The sequence below is a fragment of the Coprinopsis cinerea genome, assembly GCF_000182895.1.
Source record: "Coprinopsis cinerea okayama7#130 chromosome 7 map unlocalized cont3.7, whole genome shotgun sequence".
Classification (NCBI taxonomy): domain Eukaryota; kingdom Fungi; phylum Basidiomycota; class Agaricomycetes; order Agaricales; family Psathyrellaceae; genus Coprinopsis; species Coprinopsis cinerea.
The window spans coordinates 1,114,385-1,140,057 of record NW_003307538.1 but is presented as its reverse complement, the minus strand read 5'-3'; the positions used below and the strand labels follow the sequence as shown (position 1 = coordinate 1,140,057).

Genomic DNA, 25,673 nt, shown 5'->3' with positions numbered 1-25,673 from the left:
GACACCCAATTGTTACCATCCGTTTTCAATTATTTTGTCCCGCCCAATAAATGACGTCACATTCCTCATTCACCACATCTATCCCAACTCTGCCACTCAGCGATTATCATTATCAGTGCATTACGCTACAATTAACTATCCCGAAGACTTTCCAGGAAACCCACAGCCTCCATCGCAACCTTCTTCTCATTCTGCTCCTCCTGGCTAAGCCCTTCTTGGTCCTGATTCGTCTGCTGCACAACATCGAAGAACGAAACGAATCGCTTGGCATGATCCACCAATCGATTCAGCTTCGCCTTTGTGCTCTCCCCACGAGAAGGTAAAAGAGGCAACAGAGTCTCCTTGTTCTCCTCGTTCTTCATTAGAAGCGCGAACAAAACCGCAAGGTGGCCTCGAAGGAAGGATGCATCGACTTGTGCTTGCTCGCGTTCTTGAACTATCGCTTCTTCCTCGCCTTCTGAACTCTGCATAGCGCTTAGCTCCTCGGAAAGGTCGCTTTGCTGCTTGTATACCCCAACCAAGGCCACCAACATCCCCCCATCTCTCAGAAGATCTGAAACATCATCGACCTCTTGGACGAGGTTCGTCAAGAGTGCCAAAGACAGGCAAAGTCGATCCAAAGCACGAGTGCGCCGTTCGACTGCCTCTCGTCGACGTTGTTGCTGGAATGTATCCTCTTCACTCTCCGAATCGCTTTCAGCCGCTTCTGTCCCCGTCTCTTCCTCCATCTCGTACAGCTTCCTTTTACGCCGTGTCCCACCTCCACTCGGTCGTGTCTGTGCTCCTTCAATCGACTTGATCCTGTTCCCGGATTCCTCCACCAAAAGCGTCAACCATGAAAGAGTCGGGTCGCCCTTCCCCTCGCTAGATGCGACACATGTCCCCCACTTGCTCTCCCCATGTGTAAGTGTGACAAGGACCCGAAGAAGCGCTTCTAGACACTGATCGACCAAGTTACCCGCTTCGTCAACCTCATCTTCATCAGCACGCCTCCTAGACACCGCAACTCTTCCCAGCTTCACCAATCTCTCAACCATCCGCTTCCAGATATTATCATCATCTTCACTACCCTCCGTCCCCTCTCCGTCACCATCCTTACGAACAAGACTCCACTGGCCCAAGAGATACAGATCAAGAAGTCGTAGATGGGCATGGAGAGTTAGCCAGTCCAGGCCAACCTCTCCGACCCCTAGTTTGTCCTTGGGTTTAGGGGACCCTGCAGACTCTAGAACCGCTCGCGTAACTCCATTCAGGGACTTGACAAGAATGTTCACTCTCCACCTGTCGTTAGGTAGAAGCGAAGTTGGGAGAACATGCAACAATGCGACGGCAATCATCGGCGTGGAGAGGGTTTTCCGCTCTTCATTCTTCGTCGGCAAGGAGAAGGTGGGTTGGGAAGTGAGGATGGAGTAGAGAGATGACAGCTAAGTGGAAGCAAGAGGGGATTCCTATGAGTCGCTGCGGGAAAAAGGAGTAGTATAGCACTGACCTGTCCTTTTTCTTTCTTCCCAATGCCTGCTCGTTTGAAGTAAGCATCAGAGTGGGTGGGGTCTGAGATTAGGACCAGCGGGTCTGTCGGAATGCCGAGACCATCCTCATCATCTGGTTCTGGGGGACAGTGGAGCTGAAAAAGATGAAACAGGATATCGACCAGAGATCGAGAGGATACGGAGATAACCGTGGAGGAGGACCTGTTCTTTCCTTTAGCGTCTAGGCGAACAGCTTCCGGTGAAGATGAAGGAGGGTATAATTCGCCCAATTCCTTCAGCGAGGAGGGGTCTCGCGAGACTAGGACGAGGAAGGTCAGGAGGAGGGCGTCCAGCAATTTATCCAACCCTATTCCGGCGCCTGCGTTTAGGAAGAGGCCGTACACTTTGCCGTAGATGTCAGCTGCTTTGGCCTTGCGACTAAAGTCGGCAGAGGTGAAGAGCTTAGTGATGAGTTCTAGTGCACTAGGATCATGATTCAGTACAAAGACTTTCTATGTAGCGAATCACACAAACCTTGCTCGTACCAGGCCAATGTTGGCTGGGGATTTTGAGCTGGCAGATGGGACGGCCATTCCGTCTAAGAGGTAGGCCACTTCGTCTAGGAATCGCCTAGTCTCGCCCTTATTTCTGAGCTCTGTTATGCTCTTGAGCGGGTTCATCATGTTACTTGGGAGGGGTGGGGGAGCAGGTAGCTGGCTCTTCGACGGCGTGCCATCCTTCTTGGACCGAGACTTGGAAGGGGATGTCGAGCCAGATCGTGCTTTCCCTCTGGCTCTATTAGCTTTGGAAGGTGTCGAGACAGGCGTCCCTGAATTAGATCGGGGGTTGGCTGAAGTGGAGGGTACGGCGTCGCCATTCCAAAACTCGTCTTCGGATGTATCGTCCACGCCGTATTTTTGGCGTAACGTAGAGTAAGACTCGCGAGAGAATTCATCTTCGTAGTCGTCAGCTTGCGGGGCGGGAGCGTTTGGATCTAGCGGGTTGCCCGAGAATGAAGAGAGTGGCATCAGGAAGGAACGACTGGACCCTGCATAGGTTCTGGTCACGGTGGAACGCGACCTTGAGATCGTGGTGGTGGAAGTGCCGTTTAGTGAGGCGGATATCGTGGCTGTCCCAGATGTCGTTGCCAGGACTGTAGAGAACTTTGTGAAGGAGGGTGTTTGGCGGAGAGGGGACGCGGAGACGGCGGTTGAGGACTTGGACGGGGTGTGAAGTGATGAGGGAGAGGCTTCACTGGGTAAAATTGGGAGAGAAGGTGTCCGCCGGGTATCGAGAGATGGAGATTCGGTTGTACTGGTCACAGATGTCTCTGTTTTAGAACGACCGAGCATCCGTTTGGAGAGTTTGGTTGGAGTTGCAGGTCTGGAGTTGCTTGCAGAAACAACACTGGACAACTCGTCGTCGCGTTTAGTCATTATCGACACGGCGACATCATTGTCCAGTTTCCTCTTTTTCTCGGCGTGGACATTAGACTGTGGGGTGCTGGTATTCGAAGACCCTGGTAACGGCTTCTCTTCGACATTCTGGGGTATTTCGCTGGTCGATTTGCGCTTCAAGGCTGCCGTGCTCGTTTTAGAGCCCGAGCGCTTACCATACGTCCTTGTCACATTGATAGGCATTGCGACGAGACACAGAGGGCGTTCCTAGAGGCGAGACGATGGCTGAAGCAGACAAAAAGATAAATGTCACCGTCCAAGGGACCAATGATGGTCCTGGTGACCATTTCCCGAAAAGGAAATATGGGAGAGCGTGACCAGACGCGAAAAGGGCGGCGCGTGACAAGCCGAGAACGGAGCGGGCATCGGGCGGCGCGGCGCGTAACCCTTTTGCTTGACTCCGCCCGTTCAACCGTCAACGCCTCCATTTTTGGCTGTGCTTGGTATATTTCCATCGTTCCTCTTCGTCGTACCCGGCAACGTCGAGCTCGTTTCTGTAGCGCTGCTTCAAGATAAACAGGACAACAACGTCAAGTCGTATCGAACGCCCCCGATGGAGTGCCTTCAAGCGCGTATCGACTCGTTCTCCAAATCCAAACGCGTCAAAAAGAGCTCGGGGGGTACGACCACCCTCAAATGGCCACACCCAACGTCGTCAAATTCGAGTTCTTCAAGGTCCTTTAAAGCCACACCGGCTGCGCTTGCAGAAGCCGGGTTCTACTACAGTCCTTCACCGGACGATGTCGACAACGTCACTTGCTTCGTCTGCGAGAAGGAGCTGAGCGGTTGGGAAGAAGAAGATGATCCTTTTCAAATCCATTTCGACAAATGCAAGACGAGGTGTTGCTGGGCTCTTTTGAGGTGTGGGCTGAGGGAGGATGTTGATCGTCACGGCAGGTGCGCTGTCCATCCGTTGCTCGGACGATGTGCAGCTTGTGTTGACCACGCCGATTTATGGGTTACAGGTTCGTGTTCCCAGATAAATCGCGTCTTCCTTCAAGCAAAGCTATGGAGAAGGCACGGCTCGAAACATTTCAGGTTGGGAAGGGTTGGGTACACGACAAAACTAAGGGTCATAACGCAAACTCGAAGAAGGTACGCCCAGATCGGGATTCACACTCGTCGACGATAGAGTTCGTTGACACGCTGTAGATGGCCAAGGCTGGATTCGTATTTACGCCTCAAGGCGAAGATGACGACCTGGCAACATGTTTGTATTGTGAAACCTCCCTTAGCGGATGGGATAAAGAAGACGATCCATTGTGCGTTCATAAACAACTGTCGACTTAGGGGCCAAAACTAAGATATCTCTACAGAGAAGAGCATAGAAAACGGAAAGAAAAATCAGGCTACCCCTGTCCATTCTTCGCTTCATCATCGACCGCTCCGCCTTCCTCCACTTCTTCATCTTCCAGTAATGCAGTTCCAGCGTCGAAGAGTCGATCCAAACCACCCTCCCGCACAACTCGTCCTTCTTCGCGTGCCCAACAACCTCAGCATCAGGATACGTTCATGCCCACTAAAGCTCACGACGGTGGGGATAGTGGCGATGACGATGCAGGAGACGCGTCGGAATCAGGCAGATCAACAAAGTCAACCAAGTCGACGCGCGCTTCCACACGGAAATCTGCAGTACCCTCTACAGCGAAGACCCCCGCCAGATCGTCTTCACGCTCTGCCTCTGGGGCCTCTTCCACACGTAAATCAAGTGCGGCGGGCGCGAAAACGCCTGCAGCGAGAAGTGCCAGTCGGAGTAGCACTCGGAATGCGTTGAAGGACGTGGTGGAGGAAGATGAGGACGAGGATGTTGAAGAGCCGGAGGATGTTGTCGAGGAGGCCAAACCCAAAAAATCGACGGCGAAAACACCAGCGAAATCTTCAAGAGCAAAGAAGTCTACTGCGGGGACCAGAAGCCGGAGCAAGTCCGTCGCTCCTTCAGAGAGTGAGGCCGACTTGCCCACCGAGGACGAGGAACCACCGGCGACGGTAAAGAAGAGCTCGAGAACGGCCAGTAGGAGCAAGCCTCCTTCGACTACCACGAAGAAAGCCAAGTCCCGTTCGAAATCGGTTGCACGGAGTGTCCAGGAATCGCAGTCTGAGGCTGAAGTCGTCGAGGAACCTGAACCCCCCAAGATGGTCAGGAAGACCAAGACGAGGGCCGCGTCCAAGAAACCCATCCATGAACCCGTCCAGGACGAAAGTGCAAATGATGGCTCCGACATGGAATTGGATGAGGCATGGACGACAGCACCCGAGACGGAAAGAAAGCCTATTAAACCTGCATCCAAATCCAAAGCGAAGGCTAAACCAAGTTCTACAACTCGCAGTCGGAAGGCCAAAGCGGAGACAGAGGAGGAGAATGAGACTGGGCGAGAAGAAGATGAGGACGCGGAAGAGGTCGATGTGCAGCGGACGGTTAAGAAACCAGCAGCCAAATCCAAGGCCAAAGCCCCTACGTCGAAATCATCTACAAAGTCCAGGTCGTCGAAGAAAGTCGTCGAATCCGAGGCAGAAGATGTACCGGAAGCAGCCCAGGCAGAAGACGACGAAGAGCCCGCCATCCTCAGGAAGTCTACTCGGGCCTCATCCGCTAAGGCGATCACCAAGGCGAAAGGGAAAGGCAGAGCTACGTCCTCCCGTCGCGCGAAGGAGGAGACCGAAGAGGAGAGTGCTCAAGAGAGTGAGCTGCCCGACGTTGAGGAAGAGGAGGAAGAAGATGAATTTGGACCTGTAATCCCACAACCTTCGTTTACTGCTCCAGCTGCGAAGGCAAAACCTCCCTCCAGGGCGTCTGTAAAGCCAGAAAGCGCAACAAGAGCTAAACCTCCCTCAAAGAGCGTGCCTGTCATGATGAGCGCCGACGGTGACGGCGACGTGGAGATGACCCCCTTGTTCATACCCAAGCGGACGACGAAGGCAACCGAGCCTGCTCCCAGCGCCAAGGCCACGACCGAAACTACGAGCGCCAAACCGGCCTCGCACAGATCAGTCAAACCACAGAAGCAGATGAAGGTCGTGGACGTTTCATCCGATGATGAAGATGAACTCGATCAGGACGCCGTGGAGAGCGAGCAAGAGGAGGAGAAACCACCCCCAAAGCCAGCACCGACGAAGAAGAGGCCTACAGTGCCCAAAGTGAAGGAAGCCGCCGTTGAGATGACGGTAAAGCTCGTGCCGAAGGTTAGGGTGGAGGAAGCTCCGCCTGAGGTCGAGGACGACGCGATGAACCTGGATGACGAGCCTGAGCAAAACGAGCCCGAGGCCGGTTTGGACGCCGATGTGACAATGCACGAATCGGCCGCTGAGCCTCCTAGAACTCCAGTCCGCACCAAGGCCCCCGCCTTCAGTTCGATACCTCTTGCCCAGACATCATCTTCGTCCTATGCCGTCCCTCCTCCAACGTCCTCTGCCGATCAACCTTCGAGTAGTCAACAGCCTCCCGCTCCGCAAGAGCCGGAACAACCCCCATTCTTCCCACCGCTGTCGAAGTTACCATTTATCCCTCTGCCTTCACTTACGCCCGCCGAGTTAGACATGACTGTGGAGGAATGGGTGAGGTATCAGATGGAGATGGAGTATGACAAGTTTAAGAGAGATGGGGAGAGGGAATTGGTAGCGTTCAGGAAGAAGGCGGAAGATGTGAGGAAGGTTATTGAGGGGTTGTAGTGGATGGATGGACTCTCTGTTTTCTTTGGTCGAATCTTCGTTTGTCGTTCTTTACTTGTCCTTCACTTGTTCTGCGTCGTGCCGTTGACTCGCGAAACGCTTTCTTTGAGAGTCAACTCAATGGTGAGCGCACCACCTCTTCAGGCTGCCCTCTTGTCACTGACACGTTTCCCCGTTCTGCAGTATTTTCTCTCCTGATACCATATCTTATCAGCTCTATAGATGACATCCCGCACCAATCGTGCAAGCCTTCAGCACGATCTGCATCTTCATCGACCTTCTTGCCCTCACCGAGATGATCGTAGAGGTGATATCTCGGCGTCCTGCCCATTTCTGATCCCGCCATGTATTGTGGTCATCTGCCTCCACTTCATCTGGCGAATCCAAGGATCACAGGGTGCACTCGGATTAAGACCCTCCACCAATGCAAGTAAGGCTGCGCTTTTCTTCGCGGTGTTCGGTTCCAGAGCTTCATTGACGCTTTGTTCGCGCAGTTGGAATTCATATCGGTTGCCCGGCTTGTATAAGACTTGAGAGGGTGCAGTCATCTAGCAGCGTATTCATCGAACACGTTCGATCAATTGAAGATGTCTTGTTTATCTCCTTGATGAAGGAGACTCTCGAACCTTTCAGTCGTTGTTCCTCCCAGCGATCGTAGTAGGCGTCTGTCCATATGGAACCCTATGCCGTGAAGAACTATACCACTTCCTGGGGTCGGCGGCGTATGGTCATGGTTCACAGGACTAACCTCGGACAGCTTCTGCCCAGCCTTTTCCAGCAGGTGCACGCTCGGCACCCTCGAACCTCATTGGCAATATAAACTTTTCGTCATGGCACCGCAACGCATGCTCATTACCGCGCTCATTTACAATACGAAGCCCTCGCTTCGAGGTTGCCAGTCCTGCAGCTGGTGATTCAATTCAAAGATAGCTGCTTAACCAAGTGTGTGTCACGGGACCAATTCTTGATCTTGACGATCCTTCTGACCTCTTTCCTTCTAGGCGTCGCTATATATTTAACTCCAGCAATGCGACGCCATATTGAATGGTTGGACAACTGAAACGCTGGGGATATGTTCTTCGGATTTCGGATCGCACAAGCGAACCAGGAAATTCCCCGGGTTGCAGCAATCATTCTCCAGCCCCGTGTCATGTCTGAGGAGGGCTGCTTAGTAGTGGCCATGTAGCAGAAAGTACCAGCCGCGTGCCTGCTTCCCCCTTGACCCATCTTTCAGCGCCCCTGCGAAAATGCGAAGCAACGGTCGACGATAACAAGACAACACCATCTAGTTCTTGTGTACATATCTAGCGAAAATCCCGACCCGACGCTAGCGGAAGAGCGCCCAACTTACCTATGCATCGTCCTCTGACCCCATTCGTCTACCAGCATTTCAATGGAATCAGAAAGGCGTGGAGTCCGCCGTCGCTTAACTGGCCTTATATCATCCACGCACTTCGAACTCGGAGGACCTTCTACTTTTAAACCTGCGATTTGATCGTGGTTGGAAGGACAGAAAATCTTCTCGTTGGAGGTCACAAGCAATAAGTCGAGTTCTCTGGTTTTGTAGGTGCCGACATCGGTGTCGATAACACGTCCATGACTTCGTTGGAAGTACTATCGGCATGAGACATTTTGTTACATTTTGGCCACCTCGGTGTCAGTGTCACTATGTTCCGTTATTAGACTCAACATATTCACGGAATGTCGTATCTTCTTTTAACGGCTTTCTGCGGGTAGGTGCGTTCTGTGCAAGTTCTGTGCTTCCACGACGCATTCCGCCGACTCGGTGATCGAGTGTCTAGATGCGCAGACGGAATTCATTTGACACTGATTCGGGTTCCTGTGGAAATAAAGGGTTCGCCACACTCGCAAAAGTGAAACGGCGGCTTTTTACGACTCTTATTTGGTGTGTCAATGACGAATGCCAGACCTCACTTTTTCATCCTGCGCCCCTGAGGAGCCCAAACCGAGCTCGCTTGAGCGTGGCCTTGGACCTGATGAAGATTAGATAAATCGCGACCGACCCCCATTTGTCACGCTGATTCCTCCTTTGGGAAAGCGGGACAACCGCTTCCAGGACCATCTCAACATTCGGCCAACAAATCAATTCGAAATATACACCCGCTTGGCGACACGGACCACGGAAAAGTGCGATTTCATCGACAAAGTGGAACGGACCGGTATTCTGACTCTCCGTTCCTTTCGTATATGAAACGACTAATGCTCCCCAACGCGCTGTCATCACGCGTTTTGTAAAAGGGACATTCGCCCTGCTCTGGGAAAGGAACCATTTATCGCTCACCGTCGAAGCCAGGCCAGCATGTAGTCAGTCACTGGCGTGAAGGGAGGTCATGCGGGGGTCAGGCAGCGATTCTCTGAATCGAAGAGGCGTGGCGAAGAGCTTCGTTACCTTGTTCGATGACCACTGCGGGATCTCGCTACGGCCACCGCGTCGTATCTTTTGATTGCCAGGGATTCGTTGTGCCCTCAGTGTGATTATATCACAGAGCCAAAATCCACTTCGCAATCCCGTCGTGGTGTATATATAATATGGTGCCGGTAAAGGTCCCACTACTGCTAAACTCTACCCTTCATTCCTGTCTGGCGACGACTTCCGACGTGCTCTCTCGGGATTTTCGGTTTACGGCTATCCGAGACTACCTGCTGTTGATGATGCCTATCGAGCTCCCTGATGATGTCTTTCTCGTTATTTTCCTGCACCTCCACTGGAAGGAGATCCGACAAATGCGACTGGTCCGTTTAGTTCATTTTTATCTTGACGCCGTGTCGTCCGGGCTTACTTACGATAATTCGATAGACATGTCGCAAATGCCATCGCCTTACCAAGCAGAAGAGCTTGTGGCAGAGGCTGTTGCAGACGCAGATTCTCGACAATAACGTACCAGTCCCAGGTCTCCGTGGCCTCTCCCTGGAAAATGGCACCAGTGAAGAGCTCGAGCTCCTTGTCATCAACGCACAAGAACTCCGTCGAAAGTGGACTTCCCCGTCGCCAGTGCCGAAGAGGACCTCACACCTGCAAGCCCCAAATTCCTCTAGGGTTATACGACTCCACTTTCTCAAAATCCCAGATCGCAAATGGTTGCTGTCCTTGTCGGCGAAGGTAGACCCTGGCCACCGTCGCTTCTGGCTCCAGCTCTGGGACCTCGCGCAATATCCACCGATTTCCATTGCGACACAGGAAATTCATAATCTCAACAGCATGGCTGTCAATGAGGTCCACGATGCCAGCGGCGTTGTGGCGATACATGCGATGTCCAGGTAAGCTTAACACGTCGTAAGGGGGTTTATATCCTTGAGCTTACCCACTTTTTTCAAAAGCGTCTCTGTCTACTCCATCACTCCACAGTCCCAAGGACGATTCAGTTTTACTGTCACTACATCGCTACCGATCCCCACTCCAAGAGTTCATTTGTTTTCGGGAACCAAGATACTATCCAGCGATGACCATGAACGGCTTTATTGGTGGGACCTGGAAAGGCCGCAAGTCGCCCTGCAGCTTAGAAATTTAGAGGCAGGACAGGTAGGGCATGCCGACCTAGCGGACATAGCCTAGTGCTGATTCTGATCCTAGCACCAACGGGTATTGGAAGCAATAATGGAATCGAACTGCATGGTCGTCTTCCGTTCCATGACTATAGAGCTGTATCCCATACCGGCAGCGAAAATTCAAGAGTCTGGAGTCGTCGAGCCTGTAGTCCAACACCGATGGCCGTGGAAACTCGACAGCCTTTCAGTGACCAAACTCCACCCATCCCGAGCCCACTCCAATAACAACTACAGCGAACGGACTTCTATCGGGGTGCTAATACGGTTCGGAAGCACTTTCCCCTGGGTACGCCTCGAATGTGGTCTTTCTGATAGAATTAGCGAGTTAATCTCCACTCAAGCCCGTTAACCTACTCCATCAAATGGTCATTCACGTCGACCTGTCGTTCCGGCCTTTGGAAGAAATCACAGCTGTCAATTCACCGTACCGTTTGCCACCAGTCGTCCAGCAGATCATCGGAGCACCCGTTCGACTATTCTCGCTCTCCGATTTGGCCTTGGGACCATATGGAACAGCACTCTGGATCGATACTCACACCGAAAATCTGACGGTCGACCAAGTAGATCGCGGTCAGCGCCTCGCATCCAAATTCACCCCGCTGTCTGACGTCCACGAAGAGCTGGACGAGGGAGTAGACGTGGCAGACCAGACGAGCATCACGGGGCCCAGTTCCATTATCCTTTACAACGACGGGGATGACTGGAGCAAGGTGGGTCTGGATGAGGAAGAGGGAATGATAGCGATCGGTCACACAGACGGTAGGATAACCGTGCTTGATTTCGTTTGAGGCGGCGGCATAGAATCAGCAACTGGTGGGATAGACAGAACTCATCTAACCGAGCAGTTGCACGGGTATGATACACATTTCATTACACAGTCTTCCGTTTCATTGATCATTCATGGTGTCGCTACCAAGGCCTATGGAAAGGATGTAAGCTTGACATGGAGCTGGAGAAGACGGCTGATGGTTCTTACCGCAGAAGGGACGAGACCGAGTTCTTTGAGGGTCTTGGAGAAGTCAGATAGGCCAAACGTTTTCCTGAGGAATTATCAGAAGCCTGCAGCGAACCACACATTACTCAGTTTACCTTGGGAATGCTTGGGTGAATTTCACGGAGTCCACGTCGATGTCCGGGGATTGAGCTGCAACAAACTCAGCCAATTCGCGCAAAGCTAAAGGGCCTTAGTTGAAAACCATTACTATACGATCCTAGGACTCACGGGATTCGGAAGGAAGGGTTGTGGTCAAAGGAGGACCGCCAGTGGACATTCGAATCTGAAGGCGAGTCTCCTTCCGCTCAGAGCTCGGACCGGTAGTGGCAGCGGCGATAGCAGCAGGAGAAGGGTTCGAAGGTCCTGGGGCATCGACGATAGGTCTCCCTTCGCGAAGAGCTTTCTCTCTGGCCGCTTTCTCAGCTCGAGCCTTCTTGTCTGCTTCGATCTGGGCTTTGACTGCCGCTCGCGCCTTCGCCTCCTCAATCTTCTCTGTAAAGAAAAGTTCAATATCAGGATAAGCGGTAAGGCTATCCATGACCTGAAGAAGTCGTTCTCACCTCGTTTCTTCGCTTCAGCCTCTTTCAAGGCCTCCTTCACCTTGAGCTCTTCTTTAATCTTGTTAAGATCCTGTACTGCAGGTGTGAGTCCTGAAGGTCAAAATAGAGATAGTCCCGTGAACAGCAGCACCTTTCCCTGTTTCCTTCGAATGAGTTCATTTGCCTTTGCCTCTTTCGCCTCTTCTGCTGCCCTCTTGGCCCGTTTCTCCGCCATCTTAGCTCTCAGTTCCTCCAACTTTTGCTTCTTCTCCTCCTCGGTCAAAGGTTTGATCTGCGAGTAATGATCAGAGGTGACAAACAGCTGAGCAGGCTTCAACCAACCTCCTCTGTGGACTCCTCGAATTGATCGTGGCCGCTCTTCTCTGCATGGTAGTTGGCGAGAGCAGTGTTCTTGAAGATTTTTCCACATTCCGAGCACTTGATGCTCTATTCGAAAGGTTGAGCTGGTTAATAGGTCTCAGCTGGCAACTAACGCACCTTTGCTTCTACATTCGCAAACTTCGCCACTCCGAGGCTCTCCAACGCCTCGCGATCCTCTTCATCTTCGTCCACATCCATCGCGTTACTGCTGCCACCTGTGGACTCCTTCACATCACCCAACTCTGGGACAGGCTTTCCTTCATTTTCCAAGATGTGATCCATTGCAGGCTGAAGCCCTCGATTACCAGTCGCCTTCAACGCCCCTGTAATATTGGACCCATTTAGCCCCTGCAATTGTGACATCCTCGAGACTTCTTACATTCGACACGGGCAGGGTCAAAGCCCATGCTCAGCAGCGTTTCCTTGTCTCCAGCCATTTATGTTAAGTTCTTTCAACGTCGATATCGATGAGATGGATGAGAGCAATGTCGAAGGCAGAACACAAGGACGATGACGACGACGCGCGAATCAGCCAGGGGCTCATCATCATGCGCGTCAATCACCGATGCCGACGGCATGACGGAGGAAGTCTGATGCAACTCCGGAGCTCCGTCCGAGGAAGCTTCGCCGCCTTGCCGAGACTGGGCGCAGCGTCGCCTGCCTTTTGCGGAAGCGTCATGAGATCGTAGAACGAGCTGGACGGTTTGGCTCTTACCATCGAGCAAGATTCCAGGATATCCCGCATCGAACCCGATTTCTAATGTATGTTTGTCCTAGAAACAAGTACAAGCACTCAACTGAAGCAATGGGGACAGGTTGGACCATTAATCGGATATCGCAACCAACGAGCAACAAGTTTAGCTCCAGATTTCAACGAGAATGACGACGAATAGCAAACGAATGACCCCTGTGGACGAGGACCTTCAAAGACTGTACAATGAAGTTTGGGCAGGCTTTGAAGCTGAAGTTCAACAAGGAACCTCGAATTCCACAGAGAAGGAGATAGAGAACATCTACAACGTCTATGGCCGAGAACGGGGAGGATCTACCTCGACAGCAAATGCACCGGTCCAGTCTTCTTCCTCCTCTACATCATCGTTCAACAGACTATACGGTAGGCTAGTGCCAATCAGTAGTTTCATAGTCCATTAATGATACCTTGCACAGCGGGCCCGGTTCAAGGACATCTGCCCACGTCGTCAACACCAGGAACTCTACCGTCAGCGTCACCGGTATCTCCCAGTTCACCCCGTCGTCGCTTGCCCCCAACACCTGGAGGCTCAACGTCGTCGACAGCAACCTTTCAAATGCCTGAGCCGCAAGTCTATCAGGATCCCTCACAGCCTGCACGACCAAGTCCTTATACCTTTGATGGGCATGGCGGCACTTACAGCAACCCGAACGATCTTTTGAAGCAGGCCGTAACCACAAGCGGCCGTCGCTTACCGCAAACGCCAACATCGCCCCAGTCGAATGGATACCAAGAGGCAGGACGTAGCAGTCCGACCCCGTCAAGCCGACTCTCCTACTCCCCGCAATCGCCTTCATTCGACAAATATTCCAAACCTCTACCAGACCCTTACAACGGCAACCAAAGGAGCAGCATGGTGAAGGTGCCGTACGAGCTTCCGCCAGGTGCTTCTGCGCCCACGATTCCAGAGTATGTCGTCAATGACTACCAAGCTTCCTTCAACGCATACGAATCCGACGGTCCGAGGAACGATCGGACCCATGGAAACACCGACATGTTAAGCGCCCCATCTCAGCCCCAATCGATCTCTCACCAGGCCAGCTATGAAACGTTGGGCGCCAGTCGATACAACGCATCTGCGTCTCTACCGCAGCTAAATACTGGATGTAGGTCTTACACCCCACCTCTGTTGCCTCTTTCACTTATGTTGCTTTGTAGATGACCATTCCTATTCAGCTGGACCATCCTCGTCAAGTCAACGCTCTGTTTACGAAACCCCGACAACGTCGACGTTCCCTCCCGCTTCGGCGTATTACGACAACCAGCCATCCTCATCGTCCAGCACAAACTTGCCTGGATCAAGCGGGGAGCAATGGCCCGCCGAACAGGATCTTCATCGCCATGAGCAGGATCCTAACTCCCTCTACAGGCGCCCGACTGATGTACTACGGACTATGGCAGATTTCGAGGAACGACATCAAGAGAATCATGTCCAGCCCGCAGACTTCCACGACCATGTTGTCGACGATTATTGGGACGAAGAGGAAGAAGATCCCAGCATGTTCATTAATCTGTCCCTGCTCTCACACATCGCCGTCCAACTTAGGGACAAGATTCCCCGTGCAACTCACGTCAAAGGCGGCATCCCTTACGACCGCGCCTTTACTGGGAAGGACGTTGTGGTGAGTTTTGGCCAATGCCGCCGTTCTGTATCAGAGAAGCTTAGCTTTTTATAGTCCACCATTCAAGGGATGATTCAGCGAGAGTTGGCTATCAATCACGGACTCTCTACCAGCGATCGCCGTGTTGCCGTACAAGTTGCGAGGAGCCTGCAGAGCCAACTATTCTTCTACGAGGTCGAATGGGGAGGTGCCGTCCTACAGGACGGCGTAGAGGATGTGTACATGTTCCTCGATGATCAAGAGGGAGGGTCTTCCGTCCGAGAGCTTGAGGAACTTCCTACAGGTGTCATAACCATGTTAACGCGATGCTACTCCCCAAGCTGCGGGGATGGTGTATCGTGTTACGCCTTTGGATGCCCCCGCAAGGTTAGTGCATCTGTACCTTGCACCTTCCCAACCATGTTACTCATTGCGGCTATAACAGGGTAACTTCACGCTTGAGGCGGTTGCCAGTCCTGTCGATGCGGAGCCAATGGGAAGCAAGGCCAAGAGAGAGTCTTGGTCGGCCTCCATTGATCCAGTAGTACTCAGTTCCTTGCCGGAGAGCGAGGTGAAGCGTCAAAGGTAAAGACTTGACCTGTAGCCACACAAGGCCTCCCATTAATATTGTCCTTTAGCATCATCCATGGCCTAGTCGTTAGGGAGGAGCAATATGTTCAAGACCTGGACATCGTCGAGACCGTGTTTTTAAGACCCCTCCGCCGCTCTGGTGCAACGATCATGCCCCAGGTGGAACTCGAAGACTTCATAGACGAAGTGTTTGGCAACATCCTGGATCTTCGAGAGTGTAACCGCCGTTTGCTTGAAGTCTTGTATGTCCGACAACGGGAGCAAGCGCCGATAATACAGAAAATCGGGGACATTTTCTTGGAGGCGGCGACAGAGTTCCGTTTGGCGTACCCGACCTACATTGGCCACTATCCGGTTTCAGAGAAGCGGCTCAAGGACGAGCTCGAGAAGAACCATGAATTCCGGTTGTTTGTCGAGGTAATACTGCAACTTGCCCAGTCGTGTCTATATTGACGTCACTTTAGCGCTGTTCAAGGGAATCGTCAAGACCTGGCGATACTGTTCGCTTCGACCTCAAGCATTTCCTCGGCCGACCTTCCGAACATTTGCAAAAATATCCCGTTCTCCTCGACGCAATCCTCAACGAGACTTCCCCTGAAAATCCTGATGCCGATTTCTTGAAGGAGGCTATCACCGCTATCAGCAGCCTCCAGTCGATATCCCAACTGAGGACGTTCCAGTCGGCTATGTGCAAGGGACCTCCGGGGAAGTGGGAATGGCATGATCTAGTGTCCGAAGGGTACCGCAAGTCTCTTCCCAAGAAAGAGGCGAAGCGGCAGTCGTAAGTTGTCATACACTGTCGACCGGACGCATCCTTAATCGTTTCGATAGCATTATCTTCGAACTGATCAAGGGAGAGATGGCATATGTGAAGGATCTAGAGAACATCGAAGTTGTGCGTATTGGTTCTCTCCTTGCTGATAGCCAGACTGGCTGATCATTTGGTAGCTTTTCATCCGGCCTCTGAGGACAGCCAATCCACCCATCATCAGCAGGGAGAGGCTAGACCAGTTCATCGCTGACGTTTTCCACAACTATGACGAGCTGCTGCAACACCACAGGAAGCTTGTTGAAGCATTCCAGGAGATTCAACGCGAGCAACACCCTGTCATTCGGAGCATCACCGACGCCATGATGGACGCAGCTCTGAACTTCAGAGAAGCATACATGGAATATATTCCCAACTATCCCATTGCTGCCTATCGGATTGACGATGAGATGGCAAACAACCCTGCCTTCAAAGCTTTCGTTGAGGTATGCCCGTTTCACCCACGAGTGTACGGCGATGCTGACTGGGATCTTTCAAGCAATGTGTGCGGCATCCAGATTCTCACCGTCTTGACATGAAGAGCTTCGTTAACAGACCCATCCCTCGTTTGCTGCGATATGAGCTGTTGTTGAAGGGAATCATGGAAGAGACCGAACCTGGGCACGAGGATCACGATATGATTCCGAATGTCATCGACGTGATCAAAGCACTCGGAAAGGAGACAGAACCGGGTGTCTTCTCTGCAAAGCAAAAGGTCGAGCTATGGCGTTACAACTCGAACATTGTTTTCAACAAGCAGGGAGAGTTTGTAGTATGTCGATTCTTCATCTAGAAGTCACCGGCCCTCACAAATCGTTCGCAGGATATGGACTTGCTCGATCCCAACAGAATCTTGATCCATTCGGGAAAGCTTCTTCGACAGCCAGATAGCGGCCTGGAATGGAACTGGAGCGAACTCTTCGTCCTCCTCTTCGATAACTACCGTAAGGTGGATTTCTCGCGGACATGCCAGATAGTTAACAATTGTTTCAGTGGTCATGACCAAGATCAAGGAGTCCAAGGAGAAGGATGGCGTCGTCAAGTATATCGTAAATCGAAGGGTAAATCGATTTCTTGGTCTGGTTTGATATAACTCTAATCGTACGGTACCATAGCCGATCCCTCTGGATCTACTCACCCTGGTCAATTACACCGACGCCCCGACTCAACGCGGTACCGGCCTCCTCCGTAACCTCCGAAACGACAGTGGCTTGCCTATCCCTACTTTGACACCAGACTCAGCATCAGATGCTCGTGCGGTATATCCCCTTACGCTGCACCACAATGGTCGAATGGGTGGTGCCTACATTCTCTATGCGGAATCCGCCCAAATCCGAACGGAATGGAAGGAGAAACTCGAGGAGGCGATCGGTTTACGCAAGGCAGTTCAGGAGTCGAACAAGGTCTTCGAAGTTGAGACCTTGAGTTCAGAGACGTTCTTGGTGCCGCTGATGGCCAGCGCCAACCAAGGACCTACATGGGAACAGAATAACGCTTTCACCGGGCGAGTAACATGCTCTGTACCATTCAGTGAGTAGCATCGTCATTTCCTGTCCTACGGATCTCCTGACAAGATCGTTCAGCTACACCGGACAGGCGCAGGCTCGTTGCTGTGGGTTGTCAGGAGGGTGTTTGGATCGGGTATCGCCACGACCCCAACTGTACGTTGTTGTCGCCACTCTCGATTCTTTTACTTAAATGGCCCCTTTTCAGCGTTACGCCGGGTCCTTCACCTCAAAGCGGTTACTCAATGTGCAATGCTAGAGGAATTTGGCATTTTCTTGGTCCTCGCCGACAAGGTGCGCTTTTAGTGATTGGAGCGTGGCTATCAGATTGATCCCTCCTGCTTTAGTCTCTGTTCGCCTACCACATCGAAGCGCTGGTCCCTTCATCTCCGCACACTCCTCATTCGTCGCAAGTACCACAGAAGCTGAATGGTACCAAGGATGTCCACTTCTTCAGTGTTGGAACTTTACATGGACGAACCTTGGTTGCTTATATGAAGAAGAAGGGGGTGAGTAGCCAAGCTGTGACCGCCGCTTGCCACAGGACTGACGTTCGGTCCCCAGTTGGATAGTATTTTCCGAGTGCTGGAGCCTGTCGGCGACAAGATCAACGAGAAGGTCAAGGCGCCTGTCGGGCTGGGTTCTCGCCTTGGCTTCAGGTCTACGAAGTCCGAATGGTTCAGGATCTATAGGGATTTCTTTTTGCCATCCGAATCGTTCGACTTGATTTTCCTCAAAGCAAGAATCGCCATTCTTTGCGCGAAAGGTTTCGAGATCATGGACCTGAACAAGTGAGTGACAATGTTGTCGATTCATGGCGATTCAAACTTATTTTCCGTCTCAGTTTCAACTCCGTGACAATTCCACATACGGAAGACCCAAAGTTCAGTTATTTGAGCAAGAGGTGTGACGGCTGTCGTCCGATGGGAATGTTCCGTTCTTTGGAGGATGAATTCCTTCTGTGCTACGATGGTATGTCATCGCTTTCTCCAGTAGGGTTGCGCTGACGCTGTCAACAGAATTCGGTGTTTATGTCGACAAGCATGGCGATCCGTCCCGTGGAGGTGTCACAATCGAATGGGAGGGAACCGCTGAACGAGTCGCATTCCACCCTCCCCATATCCTTCTCTTCGATTCTCGATTCATCGAGGTACGAAACATCGAAACCGGAAGATTGGCGCAAATCATTCCGGGCAACGACATTCGCTGTATCTGGGATGGGCGAGGCGTGTCTACCAGAGTGACGGACAAGGTTCCAGTGGTGGACCCAGGCGAACCTCAAGAAGCTAAAGTCCACGCTGTAATGACCAACCTTGTTACAGCCGAAGGTGCAGGTCGCACCAAGGCAATTGCTCAGCAAGTCTTCGAGCTTGTTCCCACCGTTGCGCTATATCCTTCTCAAGAAACTCCGAAAAGACAACAACAATTCCAGCAGCAGCAAGACCAATACCTGTATCATCAGCAGGAGTTGTACCATGCGCAACAACGCCAGCAGCAGCAACGACAGCAATATGCATTCTCGGATAACGCGTCAATGTACACCTCTGGAACAGGATATGGCGTCCCCCAGCAGCAACACTACAATGGCGGTTACGCTCCACGGACCTCTGAGGGATACGCCATGCCAGGCCCTTCAGAAGTTCGCCCTTCACCCACCAGTTCATGGAGGTCTTGACGACTGTCACAATATCCTATTCCTAAGCGTTTTCTATCTATGATTTGTGTACACGTAGCTTTGGTCGGTTGGACTCAAGGATGTAGGATACAGATGATCTAATTTAATATGCACTTGGTTCACGCCTTACATGCTTGTATTCTTCTCATTTGCACGGCATAAACAGGAAACCCGAGAAATGGGGGTTGAGAAGGTATTGGGCGACCTGGCGCAAAAAGTCTGATGCTGCCCCAGTGAGGCTCGAACTCACGACCTTCCGATTGAAGTAAGCCTTGAAAAGCTCTATAACAGTCGGACGCTGTAACCAACTCAGCCATGGGGCAGACACGAGTTATTCCGTGCGAGCCGACGAGACCGGCTGGGCATACCGTCCAGCGGTCACTGCGGCTACAGGACTTGCGATAAGTTCACACTTTTTGCAGCTTTCATTTTACCGTCTGATGTTCGACATATTCATTGGGTTGAAGTCACTGTAATAACGCTCTATCAAAAGTGTAAATGGACCCAGATGTCCTCTCTCTAAGTTGGTAAAGATCTAATCCATCTAGTAAAGCCCTCTAGTCAAGCTTCAAGCATCCTGCCCATAAGTCTGCAACGCGCCATTGCCGTCGCTCAACAGCACTGTGTTGAGAAGTGCGGGCTGGAAGCTAGCGGCGATGAAAGGTAGACTCGGAGGTGGCTGGAAAGTCGGGAATGAATACGTTGGGTGGAGCCCCGGATAAGTGGAAAATAAATCCATCGGAACTCTGTTAAGGGCGAGCTCCACAGGATGAATCTTCTGAGGTAACTCGAGGGAGAAGACGCGGGCTGGTGTGGCCTCAACTGAGGACCCATAAATCGCGTCATCGATTTTTTGACCCCATGAGACGTATGAAGCATCGTCTGGAGGGAGGCACTGTCGTCGATTGGAGGGAATCTCGCACTTCCATGCGAAGGATTCAAGAGCAGGAAGGGAAAAGAATGGCAAGATGGCGTCGTGTTGGACTAGTCCTTCGATACGGATGCGACGGACCGAGGGAGCCGCTTTACAGATCCTCATCACCTCTTGACACGCGAGTGGGATATGCTCTGGGTGCCACAAGTCATGGTTAAGCACCAGGACGAAGTCGGTAAGATTGGCGAACGAGGTGGCGGAGAAGAGGACATCAACAGCGTCGGGGTGGCACTCGAGGTGCAGAGTCTTCAATTCTGGAAACTCGTGAACCCGATCTGGTAAACGGCTAGTATGCTGGCGATCGAACACGGAAACCCCAAGGTGTAATTGCGTAAGGTTAGGCGAGCTCGAGGAGAGATCTCGTAGCCACGCTACCAAACTGGAGGGGTCTTCAAAAAGGTGACGGTGAATGGAGAGCTTCTCCACCCGTTGAAGAGCGTGTCCCGGCCGGCGGAGAGCCGGGGGCAAGGAGGACGGACGAGTCTGCGAGTCAATGGTGATGTTCCTGACAAATGTCCCTTGCTCTGATAGACGGTCAAAGACGAGCCTGTAGAAAGCATCCTCTTTCTCTCCGAATTGGCAGGAAGAAATCGCGACGTTAGTGATGGGTGAGCGCGCGAGCAAGGTGAAGGTGGGCGTGTCGCGTCGAGCGATGACCACACTGTGCAATGCAGGACAAATGGAGTGAACGCCATGTTCTTTGAGCAAAGTGAGGGTGGACCTGGCGGCAGACCTCGATATACGCGGGCCTCGATGACCAGGGACAAGACGTCGAATTTTCGACCCGTAGAATTGGAACGTCGTCAGGGTAGATTGTGGTATTGGGATCTGTACCCAATTGTCCTTCAGTTTCTAAAATGATCATGCAAATTAGTACAACGCAAAGGCAGCCGGCCTCAGACTGGGACTCACAAGGACGCCCTTCTCAAACACGAATATCGGCAAGATGGTCAAAAGAGGGACTAAAGATTCCATCTCTTCCCAGAGCAGACTTGAAGCAGGGGAGTAGAATCCCTTGCATACAAAGACAAAGGGCAGGATCCGCATCTTACGATGAGGCGCGTCCATCTGCCGTAGCTTGGCGTGTTTCTTGCTCACATAGCGCGTCCGCTGTTGTTGGTCCGTTTCTGAAGGGAATATGTGTTGAAGGATGAGTTCCACGAGGTCTGGGTTATAGAGGACGCGCCGGGCGGCACTGGGAGGTTGCGAGAGCCATAGATCCAGCCTTCTCTGTCTTGCTGCCGCGAACGAGAATGGATTGGGACGAGACATGGTCCGCGGTTGGGAAGAGTCTGGCGACGACGAGTCGGAAGTTGACCTGGAGGAACGCGGGTGAGAGAAGCTTAAGACTGGATTGGAAAGTTGCGATACCTTCTGGGTATTAGAAGATGCCACACCATTGACTACAGATTCCTTGGTTCGTGGACAAAGCCAGACACAATTCGTTTGCTGGAGGAAAGGTGGATTTGTGACCAGACCACATAGTCAAGAGCCTTGTCTCGTCTTTGAGGTTGTGAAGTCTTAGAAGACAAAAGAGGGGGTCCACGACAAACCGGATTCGGGCAGCTTCAGCGCTAATTGATGCCATCATTGGTACCGACCAGTTGTGAACCCAAGACACAATGCTCATTGCTCAAAGCAACATGCGAGCAAGGTTGAAGAACAACAAACAAGATAGGATTAGGTGTACAACGAAGCATGGTCTAATATACAGTTTCGAGTCATTAAGATGGAAGCGTGGAGTAAAAATACAGTTAATAGTTTCAGTGACAGGGTAAGGTAGCGCTCAAAGGGGCTTGAACAACGGGAAAGCAAAGAAGAGAAGCCAAGAAAGCGAGGATATAAAGCGTTTTGGGTATAGGTAGATAGGACCAAAGCAAGCGTCAACGACTGCAGAATGTTCCGATGGTTTTCAAAGAGAAAATGGCCAGAGAGAAAGAAGAACCGAGAGTCATGTGAAGAGAGGTATCGCCGTGAGTTTTGAGGGTATCGCCATGTCTTAAGTTCGATCGTCGTGATTAGTCGTGAATCCAAACGAGGATCTGTGTCTTCCTCTAGAACGGCTTGGGCTTTCCAAACATACCCCTCAAATCCAACCGGGAACCTCTCCTCTGCTTCAAACCCGGTTTGTGGCCTTGAGCTTCAAGATGCTCAACCCCGACAAAGTCATACTCGGAATCATCGTCGAACCGAGACACTTCCGGTTGGAAGCTGTCGACCATGAATTCCTGTTTGCCTTCCTTGATCAGCAGCTGTTGCTGCTGGACTTCGGATACTGCGCGGGAAGCTGCAGCGATGGTTGGGTGCTGGGAAGGGCGGGGAGGCACGGGCGGAAGAGGAGGAACGGCCGAGCCGGGGGATGAAACGGCAACGACGCGCCTCAACTTGGTCATGGCAGGGGAGATCTTCAAGGGAGCCGGGCGTCTCCTCGCCTTGCCTTTGGGCTTAGGAACGGCAGGACCGAAAGAGGTGGAGAAACGGGGTGACTTGGGGGATTTCGGTGACTTGGGGATGACGCCGAAGGCTTGAAGGTCGACCATGTACTCGGGCTTCCTGAGGTGCTTGGCAGCTCGGAAAGGTCGAGCAGGGAGGCAGAGAATCATCCCATTTCGCTTGGAAGCGGCGTTGTTGGCCTTGAGGGTCTCCGTGGCGTTCGAACTGGCGCGGAGGTCGAAGTCAAGGACTCGCTCATCATGGTAGGCTGGGGACTGCTCCGTCTGCATCATGTATGTCGGGTCGAGATCAGAATCTTGGGACGAGAGGGTTGAGGCACTCTCTCGTCGCTCGAAGACGATTTCCTTGCCCTTCTGCTTCAAAGCAGGCTCGGGCTCGACAAGGGTGTCTTCGGAAGATCGGCCAACAATCTCAACCTGAGCAACGGGGGAGCTCTGGAATTGAACCCAGGTAGTAGGCTCCTTGTCATCCTCCCATTCAGTCTCAACTTTATCGCTGCCCTCTGAAGGTACAAGCAACCCGCGGTACTCCATCTGCTCCTCCCGGTCCCACCAGATACCACCCTTGCCATCGCGGTAGACGTCACCTACAGCGCCGTCAGCGCCAGTCATCGTGCGATGGATGTGATCCTCCATCCTACCGCCGTCTGCGAATTGCATGAGAGCAAGTTCGTTCTGAAGGGTAGGGGGCGCGCGAACGAGGGGCCCATAGACCTTCTTCTTCTGTGAAGGCTTGGCCGAAGATTTCTTCGATTTGACCTTGGTCGAGGTTGGCATGGGTGGAGGGGGAGAGGCGGGAGCCTCGGCGGTCTTTGAGATGGACTTGCTGCGAGAGCGAAGGGTGGTCAGGGACTTGATCTTCTTCATGACTCTTCCCTTGCGCTCCTTGCTCTCCTCCTTGGCTCTCTCCTTCTCGCGAAGCTTGGCTTCGATAAGAGCTTGGTCTCTCATGGCCTTCTCGCGGAGCAAGGGAGAAGGGGTTTCGGGAGGGAGGTTGAGGAAGATGTTGTTATAGCCAACGGCGGTGAAGTCGAAGGTCTTGTGGGAGGCGGTCGTCGGGGTGTTCGTAATCACAAAAGGACTTGAGGCGACGCGACCGTGTCCGATTCCGCCAGAAACACGGCGGCGGCTAGAAACGGAACCTCTTCGGTGAGGGGAGCAAGGGGTAGGTGGGGCCGGTGAGCCTGGCTGAACGTGGGCAGCCCAAGCAGAGATAGTAGCCGAGAAGGTCGTAGAGCGTTGTCGAACGGGGTTTTCGACGCTCTGAGTGGGAGGCGAAGGCAGAGGAAGTGTTGGGCGCTTCTTCTGAGGCGGGGGCTGGGACAAGAAGGCATACGAAGCAGCCTTGGAGTAAAAAGTAGCGTCGTTTTGGTTCATGGCCATCGTGAACAATCTAAGAAAGATAAACTCAGTAAATGGAACTATTGAAACCAGGAAGAGAACTCACCGAAAGAGTAAAGGAATAAAAAAGGTGGCGTTAGAAAGAATAGAAAAGCGAGAAAAAGAAACCAGACGAGACTAGCTCAAGTGCAGGTTACCGAAATCTGAGCCGGAGGACTCATCCTTATAATGATATTCACAACAAAAGCAGATTTCAATGGACAATGCAGTAACGACATTCAATGCGGGAGCAGACCATCCGTCGCGTCAAACTCCCTATTGTCCGCATCACGTGATGTTGTTTGTACAACGCAACCCAAATAGAGCAGCCGCCCGTACCGACACCCGACTTCCACCTAAACGCCCAACAACACTCTTTGCATGCTTGAGGAGCCAAATTTCCCCTTATTCTTTGGCTTGTGATCTTCCTTTCTTCTTCTTGGATGATCCAGGAGAAGTAAAAGGTATTCCCTCTGGATGATTTTACGCACGTCGGCCGAGTTTGCTACTAAAACCTATTGTTGTGTCCCTACCGACGCTCGACGTGTTGGCTCTCCGTCTACCCGGTGCATGCGACGAAACTGCGAAAGAAGGGCTTGGCTACATTATCGATTTGAACATCGCTGATATCTATACTTCTGGTTACTCTGAGGCTGACACTTCATGGGATGGACCACACTTGCAATGCGCGTCCTCGTTATTATCATCCAACGAGGATCTCCCGACACCTAACGACCGGAGCCTACTGTTGCCTCGTACAAGGCAAGGGGCAATTGTCCACAATGACCGCCTGTCACTTACGGAGAATGAGAAGCGACGTGCCTTTTTTCCTTCAGGACCTCGGAACGTTACATCTCAGCACTATGTCGAATCTCGGAATTCTAGAATCTTTGCAGCTCCTTTTCGTTCAGTCAATACGTGATTGGGAGAAGAACAACAGCTCATACTACCATGACTCTTGTATCTGGCTCTAGGTGAGCCTGTCGCTTGTCAATGCGTTTGTTCTATTGTATTTACGTCGTGAGTCGCTGCCTGCTCGCACGGAGCGTTGCAGATTTGCCAAATGGCCGGCTCCGGGTTGATTTATGCGCATAATGCTTATCTGACTTAGCTATATCGAATCAAACTTATCGCCATAGGTTCTGAATAGGTAGGCTCCAACGACAGTCCTGCGCACTGTCTCTTGTACAACCCTTACCCTCGCTACCCCAGTGAAAAGCTACGCTGAGGTTCATGAATGGATGAGAGTGAATAAGTGAACCGTCACCGGCGAGGAGCCAAGTCGGAGTGCACATCGAGTTGAGGCCTGTCCGGTTGAAGGTGTTGACTGGGCGCCTACTTTATGGAAGCATGTGACTTTGGGCGCTAGCACGGCGACTGCCGACGCGCACGGGCCACGAGCTTGCTCCCGCCACGCGGTGACCACTCGCCAGGATTGTTGTTTGCGACCGTCCACCATCTTCAATTTTGGGGTTCAAACTCTTTCATTCCGCGTATTTTGCGATCTATTTCATTTCGGGCGATTGAAGAAATGACCAACTGAGAAGCGGTCGAAGTCCTCCAGCGTTCGACGATGCGAGCAAGACCCGACCGAAAGCTCACCTTCAGGTTTCATAGCCACGAGGGTCAGCGACCAGGACGCTTCAAGCGCAGCGACGTCTCAGAGCAGCACCATTTTCATCAACGCCGCAGCTCAGAACCTGAAGAGAGAGGCACCTCCCGGATCTTGCAGGCCATTTTCTTTCTAACTGCTTCTATATCCTCAGCAGCGATCAATCGAGCTGCTGGGCGTCTGTGTGTGCGGGTGTCCTATTGCCTCATGTTCCATTCCTTGATCCATTTTCAGATCATGCTCGGAGTCCCGTTGTCCTCGTACCACCGCAATATCGGTTGGTCCTCCAA

At 52.2% G+C, this 25,673-nt stretch overlaps 7 protein-coding genes and 1 non-coding gene across 8 annotated transcripts; 3 read left to right on the top strand and 5 right to left on the bottom strand.

Annotated features, from left to right (window-relative positions):
- Positions 1 to 131: 131 nt before the first annotated feature.
- CC1G_00818 (hypothetical protein) lies at positions 132 to 3,109 on the bottom strand (the record flags this gene model as incomplete). Its single annotated transcript, XM_001831219.2, has 3 exons — positions 132 to 1,424; positions 1,490 to 1,952; positions 2,004 to 3,109. 3 exons carry the CDS (start codon positions 3,107 to 3,109, stop codon positions 132 to 134), a joined length of 2,862 nt encoding a protein of 953 aa, XP_001831271.2.
- A 370-nt stretch (positions 3,110 to 3,479) lies between these two features.
- On the top strand, positions 3,480 to 6,706 carry CC1G_00817 (hypothetical protein; the record flags this gene model as incomplete). Its single annotated transcript, XM_001831218.2, has 4 exons — positions 3,480 to 3,823; positions 3,892 to 4,021; positions 4,079 to 4,188; positions 4,243 to 6,706. 4 exons carry the CDS (start codon positions 3,480 to 3,482, stop codon positions 6,590 to 6,592), a joined length of 2,934 nt encoding a protein of 977 aa, XP_001831270.2. The 3' UTR covers positions 6,593 to 6,706.
- A 2,221-nt stretch (positions 6,707 to 8,927) lies between these two features.
- CC1G_00816 (hypothetical protein) lies at positions 8,928 to 10,122 on the top strand (the record flags this gene model as incomplete). The annotated part of the gene is made up of 3 exons (XM_001831217.2): positions 8,928 to 9,346; positions 9,411 to 9,871; positions 9,960 to 10,122. Exons 1-3 carry the CDS (start codon positions 9,143 to 9,145, stop codon positions 10,120 to 10,122), a joined length of 828 nt encoding a protein of 275 aa, XP_001831269.2. The 5' UTR covers positions 8,928 to 9,142.
- An 837-nt stretch (positions 10,123 to 10,959) lies between these two features.
- CC1G_00814 (DNA-binding protein) lies at positions 10,960 to 12,571 on the bottom strand. The gene is made up of 9 exons (XM_001831215.2): positions 12,453 to 12,571; positions 12,191 to 12,396; positions 12,035 to 12,139; positions 11,844 to 11,984; positions 11,714 to 11,783; positions 11,382 to 11,645; positions 11,249 to 11,333; positions 11,136 to 11,199; positions 10,960 to 11,078 (listed from the first exon to the last, which is right to left on the bottom strand). The coding sequence occupies exons 1-9, from the start codon at positions 12,508 to 12,510 to the stop codon at positions 11,058 to 11,060; spliced, it is 1,014 nt and encodes a 337-aa protein (XP_001831267.1). The 5' UTR covers positions 12,511 to 12,571; the 3' UTR covers positions 10,960 to 11,057.
- A 381-nt stretch (positions 12,572 to 12,952) lies between these two features.
- On the top strand, positions 12,953 to 19,004 carry CC1G_00813 (signal transducer; the record flags this gene model as incomplete). Its single annotated transcript, XM_001831214.2, has 19 exons — positions 12,953 to 13,187; positions 13,241 to 13,930; positions 13,983 to 14,446; positions 14,501 to 14,812; positions 14,871 to 15,010; positions 15,064 to 15,433; positions 15,481 to 15,797; positions 15,848 to 15,911; positions 15,965 to 16,270; positions 16,324 to 16,596; positions 16,648 to 16,768; positions 16,818 to 16,885; positions 16,940 to 17,354; positions 17,408 to 17,485; positions 17,538 to 17,623; positions 17,677 to 17,838; positions 17,894 to 18,120; positions 18,174 to 18,301; positions 18,349 to 19,004. 19 exons carry the CDS (start codon positions 12,953 to 12,955, stop codon positions 19,002 to 19,004), a joined length of 5,112 nt encoding a protein of 1,703 aa, XP_001831266.2.
- Positions 19,005 to 19,229: 225 nt separating this feature from the next.
- Positions 19,230 to 19,327, bottom strand: CC1G_20145. Its single transcript has one exon. It is a non-coding gene; the product is annotated as a tRNA-Asn (tRNA).
- A 245-nt stretch (positions 19,328 to 19,572) lies between these two features.
- On the bottom strand, positions 19,573 to 21,210 carry CC1G_00812 (hypothetical protein; the record flags this gene model as incomplete). The annotated part of the gene is made up of 2 exons (XM_001831213.2): positions 19,573 to 20,790; positions 20,851 to 21,210. The coding sequence occupies 2 exons, from the start codon at positions 21,208 to 21,210 to the stop codon at positions 19,573 to 19,575; spliced, it is 1,578 nt and encodes a 525-aa protein (XP_001831265.2).
- A 480-nt stretch (positions 21,211 to 21,690) lies between these two features.
- On the bottom strand, positions 21,691 to 23,774 carry CC1G_00811 (hypothetical protein; the record flags this gene model as incomplete). Its single annotated transcript, XM_001831212.2, has 1 exon — positions 21,691 to 23,774. The coding sequence occupies one exon, from the start codon at positions 23,772 to 23,774 to the stop codon at positions 21,993 to 21,995; it is 1,782 nt and encodes a 593-aa protein (XP_001831264.1). The 3' UTR covers positions 21,691 to 21,992.
- Between the last annotated feature and the right edge of the window lie 1,899 nt (positions 23,775 to 25,673).